Source organism: Toxoplasma gondii, chromosome VIII (assembly GCF_000006565.2).
Source record: "Toxoplasma gondii ME49 chromosome VIII, whole genome shotgun sequence".
In the NCBI taxonomy this organism is placed as follows: Eukaryota; Apicomplexa; class Conoidasida; order Eucoccidiorida; family Sarcocystidae; genus Toxoplasma; species Toxoplasma gondii.
The window spans coordinates 2520576-2541725 of NC_031476.1; the positions used below are offsets into that span (position 1 = coordinate 2520576).

Sequence of the window (21150 nt, forward strand, 5' to 3'; positions counted from 1 at the left end):
AGTGCCAAACTCGTTTCGATGATAGCAACACACGCTGGATTCTGCTGGCTTACCGCCCTCAAGAAATCTGGGGTGATGCACCAAGGCTCGGGGGGGGGGCTGAATCAGCGTTGTTGACCCCGGTGGCGCCTTTCGTTCCTGTACACCATCGTTTCAACTGTATCCAACACAACATCAAAGAAATTATCGCTCACGATTTAGAACATTGGTTCTTCTTTCTGCTTCGACTCTACATTTTGTCCATTCCTCGAACAGCGCTGGGATAGTGTACAATGAGGGCTGACCCTGGGGCGCGAGAAGGGAACGCTGCCACTTAGAGGTACGGATTTTCGCCGTTCTCTGACGGGGTGGAAGACGGTTGAGAAGAATATTCCTCAAGGAGCGAACCAGGAAAGATTCCTGCAGTTCCATCAAGGGCGATGTTTCCTCTGTCCTCATTCTTTCAAGAAGAATCCGCCGGTGACCTGGCACAGAGTGAGGCACCAGGGTAACCGCTTAGAAGCGATTTCCACACGCCAGCTGACGAACTCGAGGGAGATGCTCTCGATTGAGTCGGGCGTACCACCCTAGCTGAAGTTTTTAGGCAGTGCGTGACTTTGGTTCAGTGGCATCAGTTGCTCTCCCTACAGCTCTCGTTCGCCTCAAACATGAATCGCGCATGGGGAAATGGGGAGCAGTTATCCGTCGGCAATTCAGACGCTCACTCTATTGGTATACGAGGCCTACGGCGAATTCGTGGGTGCCAGTGTCTTCTCTCGAAACCACTTCTAACTTTGTGTTTTTATTTGGTCGTCCAATGAAGAACGCGATCTTGTGATGAATGCTAGGCTCGGCCACACACCCTAAATGCGTTCACACCAAGGAATCGTGGGCAGAAAACAACGCACGTGAGAGCCCATCTGTTTCTACATTTCTCTTGATCCAAAGTGGTTTGCATTCGGAAGAGAGCGACCGAAAGGACCATCGTCCCATGTAACTATACACGTGCAGCTCATTCAGAGAACATGCCCCTCGGCGTACTTAAACACATTCCGAGAAGCGGCAAAGCAACAGCAGAGGGACTACCTGTTTTTGCCCGACGCTGTGACTGCCCATACCCTGTAGAACTCTGCTTGTTTTAAATTAGCACAGCCACATCAAACTGGACACAGGGTGAAGCTCCAGAGACCAACGCGCGACTCTATTTCCTCTGCGTGCTGCCCAGAGTCACCTCATGTTGCATATGATTCTCGTCACAACCATTGTTCTATGCAGGCGACAGCAACTCGCGAAGCTGCAAGACCAATCGGGGAAGTAGCACACAGAATCAAGAAGCTCAGTGTAGCCTCACGACCGCAAGCTCGGTACTCTTTGCTCCACAGCCGCAGAATCCCAGATTTACGCGTGTCACGCAAAGTTGATTGAATGAGAGAGGAAACGTAAACAATCTCGAAGGAAACGTGTGTCGGATTATCCCCCAAATGCCCGTTCTAGCACCCCTAGGTGACACGCACAGATCGTCTGCCCTAAACTGCCTGGTTGCTTCAGCGAGCTTTCCGAGCCGAGACCTTGCACTTCAAATGGGCTCCGTACCGAGTAAAAGACGATTTCTGAGAGTGGTCCCAGAGGAGATAACACCAACTTGAAGCAACACCTTGTAAACTCAGCGGAAACACCGTGGCGAAACCCCACCTAATCTTCGCTTTAGTCAGCGTTTGTCGACAGCAAAGCATCTCAGCCAATTCAACGCGTAGAGACACTTTGCGGGCGCCTCCGACTTTTGCGCTGAGGACAGGGCAGGGCGAGTGGCAGTTCGCTTTTCTGAGCGCGCGTACCTTTTCTCACTGCTTTTCCCTCGGCTTTTCTTTGCGGCAGGACCAATACAGAGTGCAGGACGGGACGGAATCGCGTAGGCAGCCGCAATATTTGCTTTGAGTCGTCTGGAGTCGCTGTGAAAACGCAACGCCACCTTCTGGAGGACAGAACTTCTCTTTAAGGGAACACGCGGGAGACAACCTCCACGTTCCAGCGCGTGTCTCCAGCTTCTGTTGTTTCAGATCCTTCTTCGACGTTTGCGTTCTCCTGCTCCGGTTTTCTCTGTGTTTCTTCTCGGCTTCACCCTCATATCGTCCGCTTTGTTTCTCTTCGCCTCCTCCCGCTGACTTGCGGGCTGTCTCTCCTTTTCCTCTCCCATCTCCCCGTCGCGCGACGTGTAGGTTCGTTTCTCCTGAACTCCGGACATCCACCCGGTTTCTCGTATCCTGCATCTCCGATAGACAAGAAACTCGAAGAGTCTTGCCTCCAGATCGCCGAACTGCTTGTCCCCTTCGGAAACACCCACAGAACAAGCTTGCACTGCGGCCGCTGCACCCCTCTTCTTGTTTTGATGCTCCTCAATTCTTCCACAGACTCGTGTGCGCTTCTGTTCTCTTTTCTCGCCCGTCTCCATCCCCTTTCTTCTCTCCAAAGAGCACCTGCCGCATCTCACTCTGCCCCTTCCCCTCTGCATCCTTCCTGCCGATCCTCCTTCACTCCTCCGACTTCTCCACCTTGAGCGTCGTGCTCCACCGTTCTTCTCTCCACCAGACAGTCTCCCTTCGTCGCTCCAAAACAACATGGCGGATGTAGACATGACCGTCGACAGACGCTCTCCTTCAGCCTCGAAGAGCAGGAAGCAGAAGGTGGGGGTTCTTTCGCGTCTCTTCTTGCCCCGTTTTCTTTCCTTCCGTCCGTGCCTCGACGAACTCACAAGGGGATTTGCGGTTCTCTTTATGCGCTTCCTTCACCCTCCTCCCGCACGTCTCTGCCTTCGCGTCTTCTCTCGAGATGCGTTTCCTCTTCTTTGTATTTCTCGATCTTCTTCCCCCCTGTCTGCTTTTTCTTCTCGCGTCCACTTCCTCTTGCACCTCTCCTGGGTCCGTCTCCCTAAAATTCCTCGCCGGTCTCTTTTTCTTTTCGAGATCTTCTTCACCTTTCTTTCCGGCTCCCCTTCCTTTCTTCTAGCGGCACATCCCTTACCATTAGCCTCGTCTTTGATTTACTGTGGGGGGACGTTTTCTCGGTCCTGCGATGGTTCACATGTTTTGGATGGCTGCACGACCGCGGCGGAAGTTGGCACTTCCAGAACGTTTAATAAAAGCGTCAACCGCTAATAAGGGGGGACTCGCAACGCCGTCACTCATGCAACTTTCTTCGCCCTCGCCTGCCGCGCTGGTGCTTGTGAATTTGCAGGGTCGAGGTCTGAAGGAGGGAGGACGGGAGACTGACGGACGCTACAGCGGTCAGGCGGGAGTTTTCGAAAGACTCGAGGAGCAGAATGGGGCGACAAGCACTCGACGAGAGTCCGAGAAGTCCAAGGGAGCTGCACCGGCTCGATGTAGGTTCAAACAGGCAAGAGAAAGCCTTGGAAGAGCCATGCTGGCCTCTGGGGGGGGGGGTACAGCGCAATCACAGAGCGCTTTTCGCTCTCACACTGCAGAGGCCGATGCCTGTCAACGAAGCACTCGTGGAGGCAACGCACTCAGAAAGCGAACGACTCTGGCATGGTGCGAAATTTCTTAAGTCCCGTTTTGCTGCTTGTTCTTTAACACGGTGCTGAACACCAGCAACTGCACAAGATGCTTCCGAAATCTATAGGTAGACGCGAGAGTGGTAACCATCATCTGAAGCACAGAGGTAACAGCGTGGTGTTGTCGAAATCCGCTCCAAGTCTCAGTCGGAAGCTGGTACAGTCGGATAAAGTTTTTGCCGCAGGGGATCCTCGCTGCATGCGTCGACGACGCAGATCGCCTCCGGTGCCGGTCTGGGGGTTGTGCCCCTCGTCGCGAAACTGTGGAATTGCCATTCCACGAAACCGCCGAAGCTGCTGTGTTAACATAGCCATTTATCCTTTCTTTTCCTGACGACCTCAGAGCGAGCTCCCGCACATGTCTCACCAAGAAGAGCCCTGGTGAACAAGTGGAAATCGTGACACTGTCGGTGTGCATCTCAGAACGACTGCCTATGTTCGACGCGGTCCTTCACGGATTTCAGTGTTCCGCTGCTTGTGGTGGAGCACACAGCAGCTGCGATATGAAGGATTGCATGACGCGCCACGCAGCTCAGTTGATAGCACGCTGACAGGACGTAGAACTCAGATGCTGGAGACACCGACCCTCACGACGGCGCGCGCTCTCAGACAAAAACAGGCCAGCCCTCTGTCGGGTGTTCTATGTGCACCAGACAAAAGCTCGGCCAGACTTCGTTTCTCCTGCCTGTTTCGTTTCCTGTTGCATGCTGCGGCGACCTTTATTCTTGGCTCTGCGGAGTGCGCTATGTCTATGAGTTTTCCGTTTTTTGTTCTTCCTCTCTGTTAGGTTTCCGTTACGCGTTTCTCTGCGTGTGTCCTCGTCACGAGGCGTAGACTCTTGGCAGTGAGCATGCTGGGGAAGGCGTAGGCTGTGGACCTCGGCGTTCGCGTCCTTCAAGTTAGAGGATGTGAACTAGACACACTTTTATTTTCGTGCGTTTCAACGTCGTTCTCTTATTGTCTGTCGCAGCCGTAGAGGGATGGATCATCGTGGTGCGCAATCTGCACGAGGAAGCTCAGGAGGAAGACATCCATGAGAACTTTGAATCTTTCGGTAGGTCGGCTTTTTCTTTTTTCTCGCGCGAGTGTCCTTGCCAAGTTCTTTTGTCGTGTCACCAAGCAGCTTGCTGTTCTGGCGTCCCGGCTGGTCTCTTTTGGTTCTTCGTTTTCTGTCCCTTCAACATCTTATTCAGCAGACAAGAACTGAAGTCTGACAACACAACGACTTCGGTTTCTTACATACCTGGCACACATGCGGCGACAGACGTGTACGATCCTAGCCTGTCGATAGCGTACGACCCCACGGCGAGTGTACCACTTGAGTATGTATGCTGCTCACGAACTAGCTCACTGTGTCTTGTCTGCTTTGGTCGACCTCTGTCTTTCACGACTTCGTCGTTTTTTCGTCCTTATTGCGTGCCCATCAGTTACGGCCGTCAGCAGTGGGCGTTCTGGGGTTCTACGGGCTGTGAAGTGTTTGAATGTCCACATGGCGGAACGTATTTCACTGGGTCGTCTTTGCGCGGCGGATCTAGCGTAGGCTGGCACTCGTATCCAGTGTGCCTTCTTCATCGTCACATTTTCGCGACCTTTTGCGCTCGTCCCTGGTCGCGGCTGGTGCAGGCCAAATCAAAAACCTCCACCTGAACCTCGACCGACGAACAGGGTTTGTCAAGGGCTACGCCTTCATCGAATTCGAAACATTTGAAGAAGCCGAGGCAGCTATCAGAGGTGAGAGTGCTTTTCACATGCATTTCCATGACCTTTCTCATCTCGCTGCCTCTCTCTTATTCGCTTTATCTCTCCCCTCCAGCCGTCCTCGTCGCTTGTGCTCTCTGCTTCGCTAACCTTTTCTCTGCATCTCCTCTGCATCTCCTCTGCCTCTCCCATCCTCATATATGCGTTGTTTTGTCTCCGTGTTGCTTATCGTGTTCTCCCCCTCTTCATGTTCCCCTCGTCTTTCTGTGATTTTTTGTTTTCCTTTCTGTGATTTGTTTTTTCTCCTATCTCCGCTTCTGCTTTTCTTGTTTTCTCCTGTCTCGTTTTTTCTTCCCTGTCCTTTTGTTCTCCTTGTCTCGCGATCTCCCCACCGGTGACGAGAGGAGTCTTGTTTTCTTGCGTGCGTTTATCCTGCAGGCATGGACAACCAGCAGCTCTTGGGTCAGACAGTGTACGTGGACTGGGCGTTCAGCAAGGCACCGAACGAGAAGAGGCGTCGCTGACGGAGAAGGGAAAACGAACGTTCGACGCTGACGCGCAGCGCCATATGCGATCTAGGAGAAACAACAGAGATTTCGGCAGAAGGGGAGGCGAACGGGGTAGAACGGGTTTCCGCCAAAGGAGGCAGCGACAGCAAGCGGGAGAGAAAGAGAGCTATTCGCGAAGAGGAAAAGCGAGGAAAACTGGAGGGAAAAGTGCCACACATCACTCAGACGTCTGCATCACCGGGCAGGACTTAGCCCGTGAAAAGGGACTTGCCTTCTTGTCGTGGGCCGCCTCTCAGAAAAACGAGAAGTCGAGAAGCGGCCTTTAGTGCTATTGACAAGTGAAGGGAGAAATGGCCCATGTATTGGATTCAAACGCTCCTTTTCTTTTTTTTTGCATTTTCCTCTCTTCCGTTGTGCCCGGGGCACACGCTCCGGCGTCGAATGCGAGTTATGCGCGCTGCCGGGTGTGTATACACATCGTGTTCTGCGCTGCTGTGAGTTCGGTCGAAGATACGTATTCTCCTGCGGGTCGTCCTGAGATTGTGGCGTTCTCCTGACTTCTCGTTTGCCGGCAAACTTCACCTCCCTCTTGTTCACCCGAGAAATGGCAGTGCGTCGAGGCCCGCGAAGCTCTGCGGGCGGGGCCAGTGGTCTCCACCTTGGCGACGAGGCTCAGAGGGCGGTGGACGTACACCAGAGAGGCGGGAGATGACGAGCACCTCGAGTCGCCGATGTCCCTCCCATGGCATGCTTCGAGGCGCTTGCGGCTCGCCATGTTAAAGGGTAAACCTTTGAAGATGGATAATCCCTGTACTATGGCCCTGTCCAGCAGTTTGCCTTGAGCAGTCCAGTGGGGTGGTGGCGTGCAGCGAACCAAGAGATCGTCCACGGATTCTGTTAGGGAAAGGAAGCGGCTATGCAACTCCGCTCGTGAAACTCAAAGGGGCTTAGACTGGCTGTATTTACGACACATGATTAGTTCGCCTACCCAACACGATCATCCGGGAGCAGCTTCGGAACAATGGCCGACAGAATATTCCACTTTTCCTCTGGGGACTCTGTTTGTGGTGAGGAAAGAGGGTACGCGGGGAGTAGAGGAGAGATTCGGAGTCTGCTCCCACAGAGAGGCGGGTTTCCGACACGGGTGTGGAAACGCAGGTAGCCAAGACGCGTGCATGCGCTTGTAGATCCAGACCCACGTTTAAGAAGAAACGACGCAAAAACATGTCGCGCCCCGATTTCCCCTGGAACCCATTCCGCGTGAAGCAACAGGCACCACAAGGCACACGAAACTGAGAGGCAACCAGATGGCGCCTGCTGTCCTTTGTCGGTGTCTGTACACCCGACAAGCTGCGCTCCAGCACTGCTAGACAGCTCTCAGAACGGGAGTAGACGCCTTTTACAACTTGGAGAGCTGCTTTTAAACCCTTCTGCGGGACGCCCTGAGACATTGACGCGCGAGCGAAACTGCTTTTTGCGACTTCGGGAGCGCGTCTCGAGTGTGTCGTTGGTTCGTTGTTCTCACTCTCCACCAGCAGAATGCGTATCGCACTTGGGACGAACGCAGTCGGCGATTGGGTGCGGTTCCTCAGACCTCGTGCTCAGGCAACCGTCGGAGGGCAGAAACGCGTCCACTGTACCGTTTTTCGTGTTTTCTCGTTTCTTCCAACACAGAGAGTGTATCGAGTTGATTTCTATTAGAATACAAGATGAACAGTGTAACCAGCAGGTAGTGGTCTGGTTTACATCTTGAAGGCCTTTGTTCACAAGACCCAAGTTCTCGTGCGCTGCCGGTGGCCCACACATCGTGTTGCGTGCTTGCTACACACCTTAATTCCTAGGTTAGGTTTTCCGGTTTAGGCACACAGCCAGGTACTGACAGTATCGACAGGCGAAACACCTCGCGTGACATGAACCCATTTTCTCGTTCGGCAAATCCACGGGTTGCCCGACGATCGCTAAACAAAGCAGAGAACACAACTCCGATGACATGCCAGTGTCGCATACAGGATGTCGACAAGTTCTTGCATTCCTTCTTGTCTTGACTGTTTGCACAGCAAAGACGTAGGAACGGAGAATCCAGTGCCACGAGACTGAGAGTAAAGGTGCATCCACAACGCAGAACTGACGGCCTGTCAATTGGTTCTAAATGGCCCTTTTGCATCTCTCGCGTATGTTGTGGATTTCTTTCTTTTCTTCTTGGTCTGCTTGCATCTGCAAGAAGCCTTCGCCGAGAGGCCCGTAGGGAACGGAGAGCAGCGAGCGTTGAGCCCATCCGGCTTCGTTTCGTCTTCTTCGGACTCTTCGTTTGCCCTCTGAAGATTCCATCCCTTCGGCGCTGCATGCAGCGGCTGGGGTTTGCAGGGCTTCTGCGGTCAGCACCTCGAGTTCCTCAACCTCTCTCTGCCCTGTCTCGTCGCCGTCGTGTCGGCCCTCATAGGAGGCTCCCGCCGCCTCTGCCGTAGGCTGCTGCGCGCCGGCAGAGTCGGTGACGCGGCTTGCGAACGCACTTGAGAGAAAGTGGAGTTTCTGGTCGCGCTGCATTTCGTCTCGGAGCTCAACCAAGACGCTGAGACTCGCGGCCTCCGCCACGCGCCGCCAGGTCTCGACAGACACCAGGTTTCGACGATATGTGGAGAAGCTGACCAGGCGCAGCAAGCGATCGGAAGACATCGAAATAAGAGAAGAGCAGGTAGCAGAAGAGACAGAAGAAGCGAAAGAAGACGAGGAAGGAGAAGAGGAACAGAGAGAAGACGTTGAAGTAGAAGAAGAAGAGAGAGACGAAGCGGTTGGCGAGGTCTGGAGGCGGGAGGCAACTTCGGTGAGAGTGGATATGACAAAGAGAGGCTGCAGCAACGCAGAAAAGAATCAGCAAGAAGCGACAGAAGCGCCCGAGAGGGATGATGCCTTCTGACAAGAGAGTGAACAAATCCGAATCGACCGAAGTGACCTTGCGCTCCCCTTGCAAATAAGTACCCGTACCATGGCCGCCTGCACTCTATACGGGAAGAATGGGTGCAAGAGATGTTGAAGAAGAATGTTCGCAAAACAGAATTAAAGGTCGACTTTGCGGCTTCTAGAAGCAGCATACGGAAATGTGTTTCTCAAGCAGGGTTACGACGTGATCGTTGCAGACTGTGTTTCGCGAGGGATCTCTACAAAGTTTGACAGTGAGTTTTCCTTGTAACGGCATTTTCGAGGCAGCCGCTGGATGTGGAGTCCGAGATGTCGTCTTGGAAATGTAGGTCCTGAGAGTAACCGTTCGAAGAATGCCAAAAGGTTCCTGAGTTTCTCCGGCGACACCTTACAACTTGCGGGTCGATACAGTTCAGGCGACGGAGGAGGCGACAAGCCTGCGCTCGGAGACACGACGCAGCGTCTCGGTGCAGATGGAAGCATGCAGAAAATAAAACTTCTCCCAAGACCGAGTAGAGAAAAGATTCCGGATTCGAAGGGGTCGCGAGGAGAAGAAGAAGCGACAGCCACGCGTGTCCAAGTCTGAATTGGAGAAGAAATCAGTAAAAACGGAAAGAAATCAGTAAAGACGGAGGAGTGAAAGTGCTGCGAAAAAAATGCCACACGGGGTCGGTAACAGTACACGGCTCTGCGTCGGCGCCTGATGCGAGGAACCACCAGACGCTTTGCGGGGGCTGTATGAGTTTCTCGGAAACTCAAGGCGTCGAGGAGTCACCTGCTCCAAACCATCAGCAAAGTTCATGCTTTCGGAAAAGAATCGTCAGAAATTGGCAAATCCAGCAGCTAGCACGAGGAAAGATTTATAGGCCTCAAGGACTTGCTTCTCCTCTCTACGCTAGGCGGGACAACAGGACAACCGGGGGCGAAACCTAGGCAGGAATGGACAGTAATGCAGACGAGCCAAACGCAACTGTGTGCATTGCCTCTTTTCAGGAGCTCTTGCAGCTGCTGCACGTACGTCGAACCGAAAGGCATGCATGCGCTCCTACCCGGTGCAGACACGCCAGTTGAAGAGACAGGGAGAAAACAAAAAGGAGCGACGCATGCATTCCACGTGGACCGCGGAGAGAAGGAACAGACAAAACGGCACAGCACTGAGAAAAGGAAACGCCGCGAAAAAGACGAACGCGACGACGCGAGCGATGTCTAGTTGCATATCGGGAGAGAGACGCGAGGGAGAAGATCCAAGCGCAAGTGGAGAGAGACCATCGCGAACGCGACAACCTTCGAAAGTTTAGATCCCTTGACTGCGAGCAGAGGAAGGGCCGGGGTAGCCAGTCTGGCGGACCGTTTGAAGCGGTTTCACACCCGCCAGGGAAAGGGACCACACGCTGCTGACACAGACAGAAAAGGCGGAAATGTCTGATGAACAGAGAGACCCGGGGATTCAGAAGTGAACGAAAGGGAAGCAGCGATGGCAAAAGACGAGGAGAGACGAGACAGAAAAAAGAGAAAAAAGACACACGAGAAAAAAGAGAGACGACGTACTTAAATGCTTCGGTGCGACTTGCCTCCTCACGAGACCCTGCCGGCTGGGAGGTGCGACGAAGGCGGAGGAGGAGAGGTGGAAGAACATCCGAGGCGAATCTGAGGAAACGAAGAGGAATCAAGGAAGGAGAATCAGCGGTGTCCCGTCGACAACTGAGGCCAACACTAGGACCAGCATAGAGGAACGTAAACCACGATTTAGATGTCAGAGAAAGATGGCAAGGAGAGGCAGACGGCTCCGACACATGGCTGCTGCCGACGCGCATGCACACAAACGTGGAAGAAAGAAGCTCGCCGAACAACGACTGCTTATGACCCTGCGGAACGGAGGCGAACAGTTCAGAAGACATACCGGGACACCAAGGGGGGAGCGAGTCTGGAAAGAGGGGGGTAAGAAAACGAAGAATATGCGGTGCAAGAACAAGAAAGGAATCAAACGGACAGACAAGTCACTGGACGGCAATGGCGAAAGTCGAGAGAGAATCACAGAAAAAACTCACCTTTCTCTCACAAAACTCCCAGCGCATGCCGCCATCAGTTGGATGATAGCTGAACAAGAGAAAAAACCGACACATGCAGCACACCAGATAGAAAGATTTACATGGACCTTGCCAAGTGGGGACGTCAGTGTCTGTCACCATGTGCAGTTCCTGTATGTATATACACACATATATGTAAATATACATACATACATACATGCTTATGTACCGACTTATATATTTACATTTCTTCCCTTCAAGAGACGGTGAGCGTGTGAGAAGAGAATGAGAGAGTTTAAGCTGAATTGCCTAATTGATTGCCTAAACACGCAGTTGCACACACAGTTGATTCAAAGAAGACAAGAGCCCCTCTTAGTCTCGGTTTCTGCGACGCGTTCCTTCACGTCACATTTTCGCTTTCTCACCCAGCGTGATGACGAGGACCGGCGGCGGCGCGGAAGGGCCGAGCGAAGGCAGTAGCGAGGGCCAGATCTGCGAAAGGATGCTTACATGCAGGCGCGTGCGATTCAGGTGCAGACACACAGCCTCGCAGTATCGCGGAATCACAAAACGAAAACAACTGAAAAAAAGAGAAGCCCAGTTGAACGATTCGGAGAGACAGCACCGGATATCAGGCCACTCTCGCGTTTTCGTGTCGGTTCAGGAAAGGCAGGCAACCCATTTTCTGACGTCCCCTCTCGCTCGAACCCCCCAAAAACGACTACCGAAAAGAACACTGGAGAGAGCGTTTTAGCGACATAACCAAGACTCCTGCAGCGCAACAGAGGCGTCACACTGTCAATGCATTTCCACAAAGAGGCACAACACCTATGCATGTAGAGACAGAGTCGTAACGCTGCTATATATATATATATATATATATGTTGACTCATTCTCCAGGATATACGTGGGGCACGTAGATCTGCATATGGAGACTGTTGCGATACATTCGGAGTGAAAACGTGAAGCAATGGACAGAACCTAATATGCAAGTTGTCACATGACTTTGTACCTCCATACGCATATATATATTTATGTATGAAACGTAGATTAAAACAGACGAACGACCACGGAAAGAAAAGGAATCGATGCACAGGAAAGACGAATTGCCAATGTACCTCGTGGATGCGTGGAAGGAGTTCCCGCTTCCGGGTTGTGAGGACGTAGATACACCGAAGCGCCGTGAGGTGTATGTACACCCCAGCAGTGGGGCGGGGGTCGGTGTGGAGGAGGAGGCGAACGCGCATGAGGATGCGCGTCGCATGTAGTCTGAGACTTCCGTATCGACCCAGCTGAGCCCAGGTTTTTCTCGGTTTTAACACGTTTGCGTGTTTCCCCGTCTCCTCCTTTCGCGTCTTCGCTCTCTGTTGTTCAGCGAGGAGCTTGTGCTTCCACTTTTCCAAGACGCCGCGGACGTCGCCGTCGCTCCCGGTAGCAGCAACGCGCTTCATCTCCTCGAGAAAAAGGTCCTCGTCGACCTCTCCGCCCTGCGCCTTCCCTTCAGCTTCTGTGAACGTGGCGAGTGCGTCGTTTCCACGGTCGACCCCAGCTTCCTCATCTTCAAGGTCGACTGCGAGGTCCTCATCGAAGCCCCACAATGGCATGTCTGCTTCGTGCGTGTCTTCCTCTGCCTCGTCCTCTGACGACGCGGACGCCTCACTGACAGGCCGCGTCGCAGCTCCCTCTTCCTCTTCGTCCTTCACTCCGCACTCCAAAAGGCCCTTCGTCCGCCGTCCGGAGAGAAGCTGCTCTTTTTCTCTCTCCCGGAGAAGTCGCGCGGGACTCAGCAGCCACGCAAAGGGCGGGGGAAACCGGGCCGGAAGCTCCGCAAACCTCGACGCCGCCCCGGGGTGTACATCCTCCTGAACGGGAGGCGAGGCATGCGAGCGCCCACACGGCAGGTCGGCGCCGCGCTCCAGGATTTGTGCCCCTCCCTCTGTCTCTCCTGCTGTTCCTCTCGCTGCTCTTTCTCGTCCGCGCCGCGCTCTCCGATTTCGTCTTCTGTGGCATCGGTCATCGGCCACCCGTCTCGTCAGGAGGAAACTGAGAGCTGCGAGAACTCTCAACAGCCACAGCGGCGTCTCCCCTTCTTCTCTCTCCAGGCATTCGAAGCCGCCGCCTTCGTGCACAAGGGTGGTTTGAAGCGCCTTCGTCGCGCGAGACTCAATGGCGAAGCGAACGCCCTGCGATGGACCGAGCACTGCCGGAGAGAGGCGGGCGAGGACGCTCTGCAGCTGGGCCTGCTTCAGTTGCGACTGTCTCTGCAAGAGGAGCTCGACGAGGTCGGAGAGCGCAGGAAGCATCGCGGGAGGCGCAAACGCGACGAGCGCTAGGAGCAGCGCAGCCACGTCGCTCTCGGCCAACCTGGGCGGCCCGACGGAAGCGGCGGTGACAGCTGCGAGAAAGGGAGCAAAGCCGCGGGGCGCAGGACCGCCGGAGGAGGCGATCAGGGCGGCGGGGACAGCGAGCGCAGCGCGGCAGCCAGAAGAGGCAACGGACGAAGGGGGACGATGCAGACAGTCCGCCACGGCATCCAACAACAGGTCGCCGTGCACAGACAAAAGGCACCCCAGAGGTGAAGTCGCCGGAGAAGACGAGAAAGCAAGCGAAGACGAAGGAGAAGAAGAGAACGAGGAAGCGAAGGGACGACTGGGCGAAACGCGAGGGAAGGAGGCCGGTGGGGGAGAAACGGGTGTATTTTCCGACGTGGTTAGGGCGCTGTGGAGAGAAAGAAGCGCAAAGTACGCAGCGGCTGCGACAGCGCGACTGGAGTGGCTGCCAAGGTGTCTGTACAGCGGGAAGAGGAGGAAGGGTAGAAGCTTCGCGACGCGTGCATGCTCGCCAAGGTCGCCCAACAGCTGCAGCGCGAGGTCGAGACACCTGAGAAGAAGAATCCGGTAGAAACTCACGAGGGCGCGAGCAAGAGGAAAGATGGCGGCCGCGGCTGATCGTCTGCGCTGTTGTCGCTCGCGCCCGCGGCGCAGCGTCGCCTCCCGTTCCCTCTCTTCTCTGTTTCGGTTCGCAGAAAGACTTGAACCTCGGGCTTTATTCTCTTGCTCGCCCTGCCCGCCCTCGTCTTGTCCTGTTCCACGTTCGCTTTTCTCTCTGGTATTTCCCTCCTGGTCTTCAGTTTGAGGACAGACAACTGTTTCCGGGGAGTGCGCGCGTCCGCGGATGCCTTGCCGCTGTCTCACGGTTACGCCAGAGTTGTCTGCGCCGAGGAGAACGGACTCGGCAGCTAGGGTCTTCGTCGCGTCTGTTCCTGCCTGGCGCTCTTCTCTCTTCGACTCCGCAGCGGATCGTTCCTCTATCTGTGCTGCGGGTCCGCCTCGGTCGCCTGTTGGGGTTTGTGGCTTTCCTTCGGCGCCTTTTGTTTCATGTTGGAAGGCACCTTCGCCTTCTTCCTCCACCGCCTCGCTGACGTCTGACGCCAGTGCGCGTGTCAGGCTGTCTGCCTGCGCCTCTCCCGCCACCACGGCATTCGCGTCGAGAAGAAGGTCGATGAGAAACTCGACATTGCTCACGCAAAAGAACGCGTTCGCGTCGTCGCCTTCTTCCCCGTTCTTGTGCTTCAGCGCAGACTCCTGCGTCTCCCCAAAAACAGGCCCGGGCGCCTGCCCCTCCTCGCGCCCAAGTTGGCCCCCGACCCCGGTGTACGTACACCAGAAGAGCGGACAGGCGACAGCCGTTGCGGGCTGCGCTTGGTGGCCCGCGCGTCGCATGCAGCCGCGGGCATCGGATGCAGTCTCCGACTCGCCGTCTCCGGCTTCGCCTTGGGAACGCGTCTCTGGGCTGTTCGCCCTCGCGCATTCTCGAGCACGTTGGCGCTGCTTGCCGCCTGTCTGCCTTCTTCGCTCGACAGAGGAGTGGCTCAGCGAGAGCAGGGCCGCGCGCAGAGCGGCCGAGAGAGCAGAGAGACTCGCACAGCGCAGCAGCAGGAGCAGGCCGAGAGGCGAGCGGGAGAGCGGCGACACTCGGGCCGTCGCGTCCACGAAGTCCTCCTGAAAAAACGGAGACGCAGAGGACCTGCCCACGGACGAAGGTGGAGAGACAGACCCAGACAGAGAAGACGAAAAGGTCTGACGAGCACTAGACGAAGACAAAGGTGAAGCACATGCAGAAGACGAGGTTGAAGACGAGGCAGAGAAAGAAGATGGAGATGAGCGTGCATCGGCAGATGCGAGGTGGCGACTCTGCGTCGTTTGAGAGGAGGCGCGTCTGAGCCAGGCCGGAAGAGCGGGTCCTGTTTGCGTTTCGGAAGTTGGAGAACTGGTGGAAAGGTGCTTCGATTTCTGAAGAGGTTGCGCGTCTGCGGGAGCTGGAGGGACAGAGCAGGCAGCCTCGATCGACTCCGGCGAAGAAGAAAGGAAGGACAGCAGATCCGAGAAGAGCGCTGAGCGCGATGGCGCTGGCAGCACCGCGAAGAGAGCCTCCAGCGTCTGGCGAAGCAGCCCCCCCAACGCTTCGTCTCCCCCGGCGCCCTGGAAAGACGGAGAAACGAGTTGCGCGTCAAAATCTTCTTCTCGCGGCTGGTCGCAGGCCTCGTCCGGAGCACAGGCAGAACTCCACTCTGACTCGCGACACGCATGCGAACAAGCGGACTGAGAAGGAGAGGAAGAGGAAGAGGAGTAACAGCGACAGATGGAACGACGGCGTTGGGAGAGTTGAAAGTGCCTGCAGCCTGGACACAAAGGAATGTCAGAGTGACCCGGGGTGAAATCCGTGGTTCCCGATCGTCCAGTGTAACGCTGCATTGGACGCCCGTCTTCGCTCTCTTGTTCTCCTCCTGCGGGCGGCGTCTTCACAGTTGTTTCCCGCTGCAGGCGTCTGCGGCCAGCCCTTGGCAAAAGCCGACACGAGAGCGGGTCTTCCTGGAGCGCGCGAAGCTGGAGAGGCAGAAGAAGAAGCGTCTCCTTTTCTCCGTTCTCTCTTGAGCTCGTTACCGAGGTCGTAGCAGCCTCGTCACCACAGCGAAAGAAGGCCCGTGACTCCACGAGGCCGTGGTGCTGCATGCGTTGCGACAGAATTGCCGGTTGGGCCAGAGCGAGTTTCAGAACGCTCCACAGGAGGCGCTCTGAAGGGAGGAGCCATGCGTGGAGGTTGGGTCGAAAGCCAGTCCTTTCCTCCTCAGAAATCGCTTCGTTCTCGAGGCCAAAGGGGCCGAAAGCTGGCCTGTCGTAGAGGCCTTCCGGTAGTGGCTCTGGAGCAGGCTGTCGCCCTCTGCGGGGAGTGGAGCACGGCGAAGAAGGGGATGACGAAGCCGCCATGAGTCGCAGGTAGCCGCCGACCTTCTTCAACTCCGTTTGAAGGATCTGCTGGCGACGAAGACGCGTGGCGGGACTGAACGAAGGAGAGCAGTCGGGCATGGTAGACGACGACGAGGGCGAAGACACCGCGAGCGCCGCCGAAGCTGCAGCCTCCAGACAGGAAATAAATCGCAGTTTCAAGCCCCCCAGAATCTCCTCGTCAGCAACTGCAGGCGGCAAACTCGGAGCACACACACCCCAGCCGACAGCGTAAGAAGCCACAGAGGAGGAAGAGAGAGCAGAGTGAGGAGCGGCAGGCGATGCAGAGGAAGCCAGATATGAGGAGGACGACAGCGGAGACGCGGTTGAGTAGAGGAAAGAGGAAGAACAGAGAGGGCCGGACTGGGACGCGCGCGCGTCGGAGGGGTGCGGGCACAGAAGGTCGCAGAGCCATCGATCGGGAGGTGGAGACGCGTGGAACGCCGAGGAAGAAGAATACGAGGAGAGAGGCGCATGGTCGAAAGCAAAAGGAAGCGACAAACGGTTATGCGTCAACGCAGCTCGCGCATGCTTCGCCAGATCTTCCTGGTCATCTGCGAAAGACTGCAGCAGCACATCGGTTGCCGCAGAGACACTCGTGGTGGTGAGGATCTCTCGACACCCTCCGACCAGACTCGCAGCGAGACAAAGCCGGGCGAGTCGGACGCGCCAGTCGCTGACAGGCAGCGGAGACAGCGGCCCCAAGAGGCTCTGCAGACAGAGACAGTGGCAGCGGAAGGACAGAGGCCAACGCAATACGGAGATTAAACCACAAGTGAGTAAGCGCTGGGGGACGGGGAGGGGGGGGGGCAGACGGAGAAGGGGCACAAGGACTGTGAGAAAACCGAGACACGAAAGGCCGCCTCACTGCGACAGTGAGAGACGGATGCATGCATCGACTGTGGCCGAGTGAAACGAAATGCGACAGGCGTCTTGAGAGAGACAGGCTGCATCTGAGGCGAGGAGACAACACGGTGGCAAAGGCGCCTGGATGGAAAGGATCTGGAAAACGATGGAATAACGCCACACCGTGTGTGTGTTTGTAGCTAGCTGAAGCGACTCGGCTAGCGCAGCAGAGGTTAGTGTGCGGTGCCTGGAGGAAGCCAATGGAACGACCCCTCAAAGAGAGCTTTCGCAACCATGGGGAACGAACGGAAAAACGACGGAGACAGACGAGAGAGAGAACGAACTTGTGGAAAGCTTGCTGTCCCTCCGTCGTCACGCTCCAGACTTCAACGGCTCCGTTCTCGTGTTCATTTCATCCTGCAGCCACTCCACAATGTCACTGGTAACTAGAGAGAAGTGCAGAAGGTTCTACGCGTATATGCACAAGCGACGCAGCCATAGGCCGAGGCAAGCTGATGCCCGAAAAGGCAGATTCGTTCCTACGTACGTAGACAGACATCTGAGTGAGTACGTAGGTATCAAATGGAGACTCAGCACCTCCACACAAATACACATACGCATGGACTCCAAGACACAGACACTCACGGACCTCCCGGACAGACAAAGACGTAGAACAAGCTCCTTGCAATGAGGCAGACACGCTGCAGAAGTCGCGACCCACATATGGGAGGCGTGGAGAGACTGAATGAGAGCGAAACAGAAAATCAGAAGCTTGCGCCAGGGACGGCTCTCGTTGACAGCAAGCGCGAGCTGATGAATCCGAAAGCTTCCGTCGGCATCCATTCACTTCGTAACGTGTGTCAACCCAGTGGCCGAGTTTCCGTGAGTCTTTCCTGCGACGTCTGGGTCCCGGATTCCCCTCCTTACAAGCAGTTTCTCGGAGGTGTGTCTCGCGGCTTCTCGCAGGAGCGTTTCCAAGCGTTTCTCTGCTTCTGAAGGCGTCTGTGTTTGCGTTTTCCGCCTTTCCTCAGCTTCCTGTTGAAGCTGGGCCAGGAGTGGAAACCCGGAGACTTTGTCCGTCTGTCGCGCGTGTGCCTGCGCGTTGTTCGCGGGGGATTCGGCCTCGCCATGTTCCTCGCCGAGCTCCGCACCGTGGGCGTCTCTTGGTCGACGCAGCGTCCCAGGGGCGTCCTTCGTCAAGCCTCGCAGCCAGTCCAGGTGCTCCTGAGCCTCGCGCCTCTCCTCACCGCTCGAAACAAAGAGCGAAGGGAAAGACGATGAAGTACTTGCGCCTGGAGACTCCGGTGAAGAGCGAGGAGAGGTCGACGGGTGAGGCAAGACAGAGAGCGGCTGCTGAGGGCGTGGCGAACCAGCTCTGAAGAGGGCCGAAATCCACCGTGCGAGGACGAGGAGAGCCAGCGCGAGCGCGCGAGGACGCTGACCGCTGGCAGACAGCAGGAAGGTCGACACCGCGGTGACGACACCGGGGTACAACTGTATGGTCAGCGCGCGGGTCCAGAGCCGGCTTTCCTCGCTCTCCGCGACTTGTGCTGGGTGCCGAGGCCCACCAACAGAGCAGAGAAACAGCGAGGGAAGAGAGTGGGGCGAGCCGGGAGCGGTCGCAGAAGAGGCATGGTGCCCTCCCGGCGGCGAGACGGCGAGAGAGAGCGGGAGATCCAGGATGTCTGCTGAGGTGTACAGACACTGGAGCACGAGGAGCAGCGCTTCCCCATCGAGTGCAGCCGACGCGCGAAGAAGCTGCAAAAGCTCGTGGAGAGCGATCCCGAGGACGACGGCGCAGGGCAGTTCTCCACGCACGCGCGGAATCGCCTGAAGGAAACAGGAAGCCGCGAGCTGCGAGAGACGAACAGAAGACGACTCCAGAAAACCGCCACGGGGGGGGGAAGAGCCTCCGTCGCCGGAACCCGACGACGAAGACAAGGAAGAAGAAGACTCAGGAGAGAGAGAAGGGGCGGCCGAACAGGGAGAAGAAGAGGGAGAATAAGGAGAGGAGCCGGACGGTAGAGAAGCAATGACAGCGGCGTCGATGTGCGCGAGAAGGTGGAGAGGCCAGGCATGAGAGAGGGTGAGACGGAGGAAAGCGAGAATCTCACGAAGACATCCGCTGCTCGTTTGCACAGATGCAAGAGAGAGAAAACGAACGGCCGGGACAAGTGCCCCGCCAAAGAGGAACGAAAGGAAAGAAGAAGCGGCATCGGCCTCCTTGGGGCAGCGCCGCTGTCTGTACACCTCGTGGAGACGTTGGCAGGAGAGCAGGAGTGTGGCGAAGACGGGGAAAAGAACTTCCACAAGCGGCCGAAACGCTCGTGCGTCGATTTCTGAAGAAGGCGAAGAAGACGCGGGATGCCTCGCTTCGAATCGCTCGAGGAAGGAGACCAGCTGCATCGCCAGCTCGTGAAGCGAAAGGAAACTCGCAGCCAGTTTTTTAGCAGCGAGCTTCACGACAGGCTTTTCTATCTGCAAGCCGATTCCTCGTTTCGCTTCCTCGCTTGTCGACGGCGCCGCCGCCGCTCGCGGCTCCTCCCTCTCGCGCGCTTCATCGATCCAAGGAGCAGAGGGAGAAAGGAGACAGAGAGAGTGCAACAAAGTCTGAGAGGCGGCAAGCAGCTTTTCGCCCTCACCCACAGCTACCGCCACTGCGCTGCGAGCAGTGCCTCCTGAAAGCGAAACGTGGAGAGCAGGAGAAGAAGATGGCGGCGGGGAGGAAGAAGAGGAAGGACGCTCTGCCTGAGGTGCCTCTGTAGGTTGTGGGGTTTGGCGACGAGCAGCCAGGAGACGCGAGCCAGCGGTAACAGCCGAGGCCGAAGCTCTGAGGAAGGCGACAAGTGCGACCTCGAACGCCTTCACTTCCTGTCTGATTGTCGACACACAAGAAGACCTTGTGACTGGGTGCTGTGCTCCAGAAACGGAAGAAGAAGGAGAGGAAGAGGAAGGAGAGAAAGAGGAAGAAGGAGAGGAAGTAGAGGCAGAAGTTGAGGGAGACATGGCGGCAGTAGAGGGAGTTTTGGACGAGAGAGCAATTGAGAAGTGACGAGAGACACAGAGGTGTGGTGAAGAGAAGCAGACGCAGAATAGAGACAAAAAGCGGAGAGTTTAGCTGGAGACGGATACAGGACGAGACGAGGAAAAGATCGCGTTCCTTCCCTGCAGCGCCATGACGAAAAGGCTCGGGTCTGTTTCACTTGTTTGAGGCGGGTGAAGACCTCGAAAAATGTGAACACGGCGAGGAAAAAAGCGGACAATTTTCTTCCGCGCGTCAACGTTGAAAGTGGAAGAGCTGCAGAGACGGCGAGCAGATTTGGGAAGGGGGGCAAGACAAGGAGAGCTGCTTCGCCCCTAGCGGAAAGAGAAGAAGCCTCTTCACGACTGGCTGTTTGCCACAGCACAGTCTCACTTTTTCTTGCGCACATTTGAGGAAGAAAGAAAATCCTTTCTAAGCTTTTCACACGGCATGCAGTAAGCGCATGCACATGCGGTGGATTTCTCGTTTCGTTTTTACACGGGATCTCTTCTCAGACAGATCATACTGACACACACTCTGTCTCGAGCTAAAAGTAGCTCTTTACTCAAGCTTCGAGCCGTCAGGAGGTCTTCTGCTTATTGGATCATGGGGGTTCTGCAGCTTCTCGGGAGCTCAGGAAGGCGGTCGACATCGATCGCTGTCCTCCTCCGCACAACTCGACTGCAGTGAGTCTCGGGGCTCGTAGAGCGAAGATACACACGACCCTCCCTAGCAGATGGACGTTTCTCTCTCTTTCTCTCTTTGTTTCCGTGTCTCTTTCTTTTCCTCCTCTCGCTCGTCCCCTGTTCTCTGACTTTTCCTCTCTGCTTCTCTCTATGTGTCTTTCCATCGTTGGTGCTCCTTTTTCCTTCTCCATTCTCTGCTCGCGGCTGTCCTCTCGTTCTTCTTTTATCTGCGGGGACCCTGCCGCGTTTTCCGCTGTGCCGACCGCGTCGCTCGATCCACCAAAGAACGGACTAAAGTTTTTCAGAGGCCGTTCGGATTTGTCTCCTTTGCAAGCCTTTCCTGTCTTTCTTCGTCGAGAGGCATTGCTCAAGAAAGCCGAGGGGGTCGGCCGACTCTCCCTCAGTGACACTCCTGCCACACCAGGTGCCTCTCTGCGCTTCTCTGTCGCTCCTTTGTGTCTTCTGCTTGCGAGCTCTGCTCTCCAGGTTCAGTTTTTTCTTCCATTCTTTTTTTTGCTAGCACGCTGTTCGATACACACGGCTTCCACTCTCTCTCCTGAAAAACATGCGACCGTCTGCCTTCAACATCGACGAGAACTGACACGTATCTTTTT

General features: G+C 55.8%; 2 protein-coding genes across 2 annotated transcripts; one reads left to right on the forward strand and one right to left on the reverse strand.

The window, feature by feature from the left end:
- The first annotated feature begins 1837 nt into the window (after positions 1–1837).
- On the forward strand, positions 1838–6364 carry TGME49_233230 (RNA-binding protein 8A family protein). Its single transcript, XM_002368141.2, has 5 exons — positions 1838–2660; positions 3211–3355; positions 4518–4601; positions 5171–5278; positions 5684–6364. The coding sequence occupies exons 1-5, from the start codon at positions 2595–2597 to the stop codon at positions 5767–5769; spliced, it is 489 nt and encodes a 162-aa protein (XP_002368182.1). The 5' UTR covers positions 1838–2594; the 3' UTR covers positions 5770–6364.
- A 1535-nt stretch (positions 6365–7899) lies between these two features.
- Positions 7900–20235, reverse strand: TGME49_233245 (hypothetical protein; the record flags this gene model as incomplete). The annotated part of the gene is made up of 7 exons (XM_018780355.1): positions 17756–20235; positions 11816–16693; positions 11123–11189; positions 10719–10767; positions 10219–10317; positions 9063–9252; positions 7900–8601 (listed from the first exon to the last, which is right to left on the reverse strand). Exons 1-7 carry the CDS (start codon positions 19832–19834, stop codon positions 7900–7902), a joined length of 8064 nt encoding a protein of 2687 aa, XP_018636787.1. The 5' UTR covers positions 19835–20235.
- Positions 20236–21150: the final 915 nt, after the last annotated feature.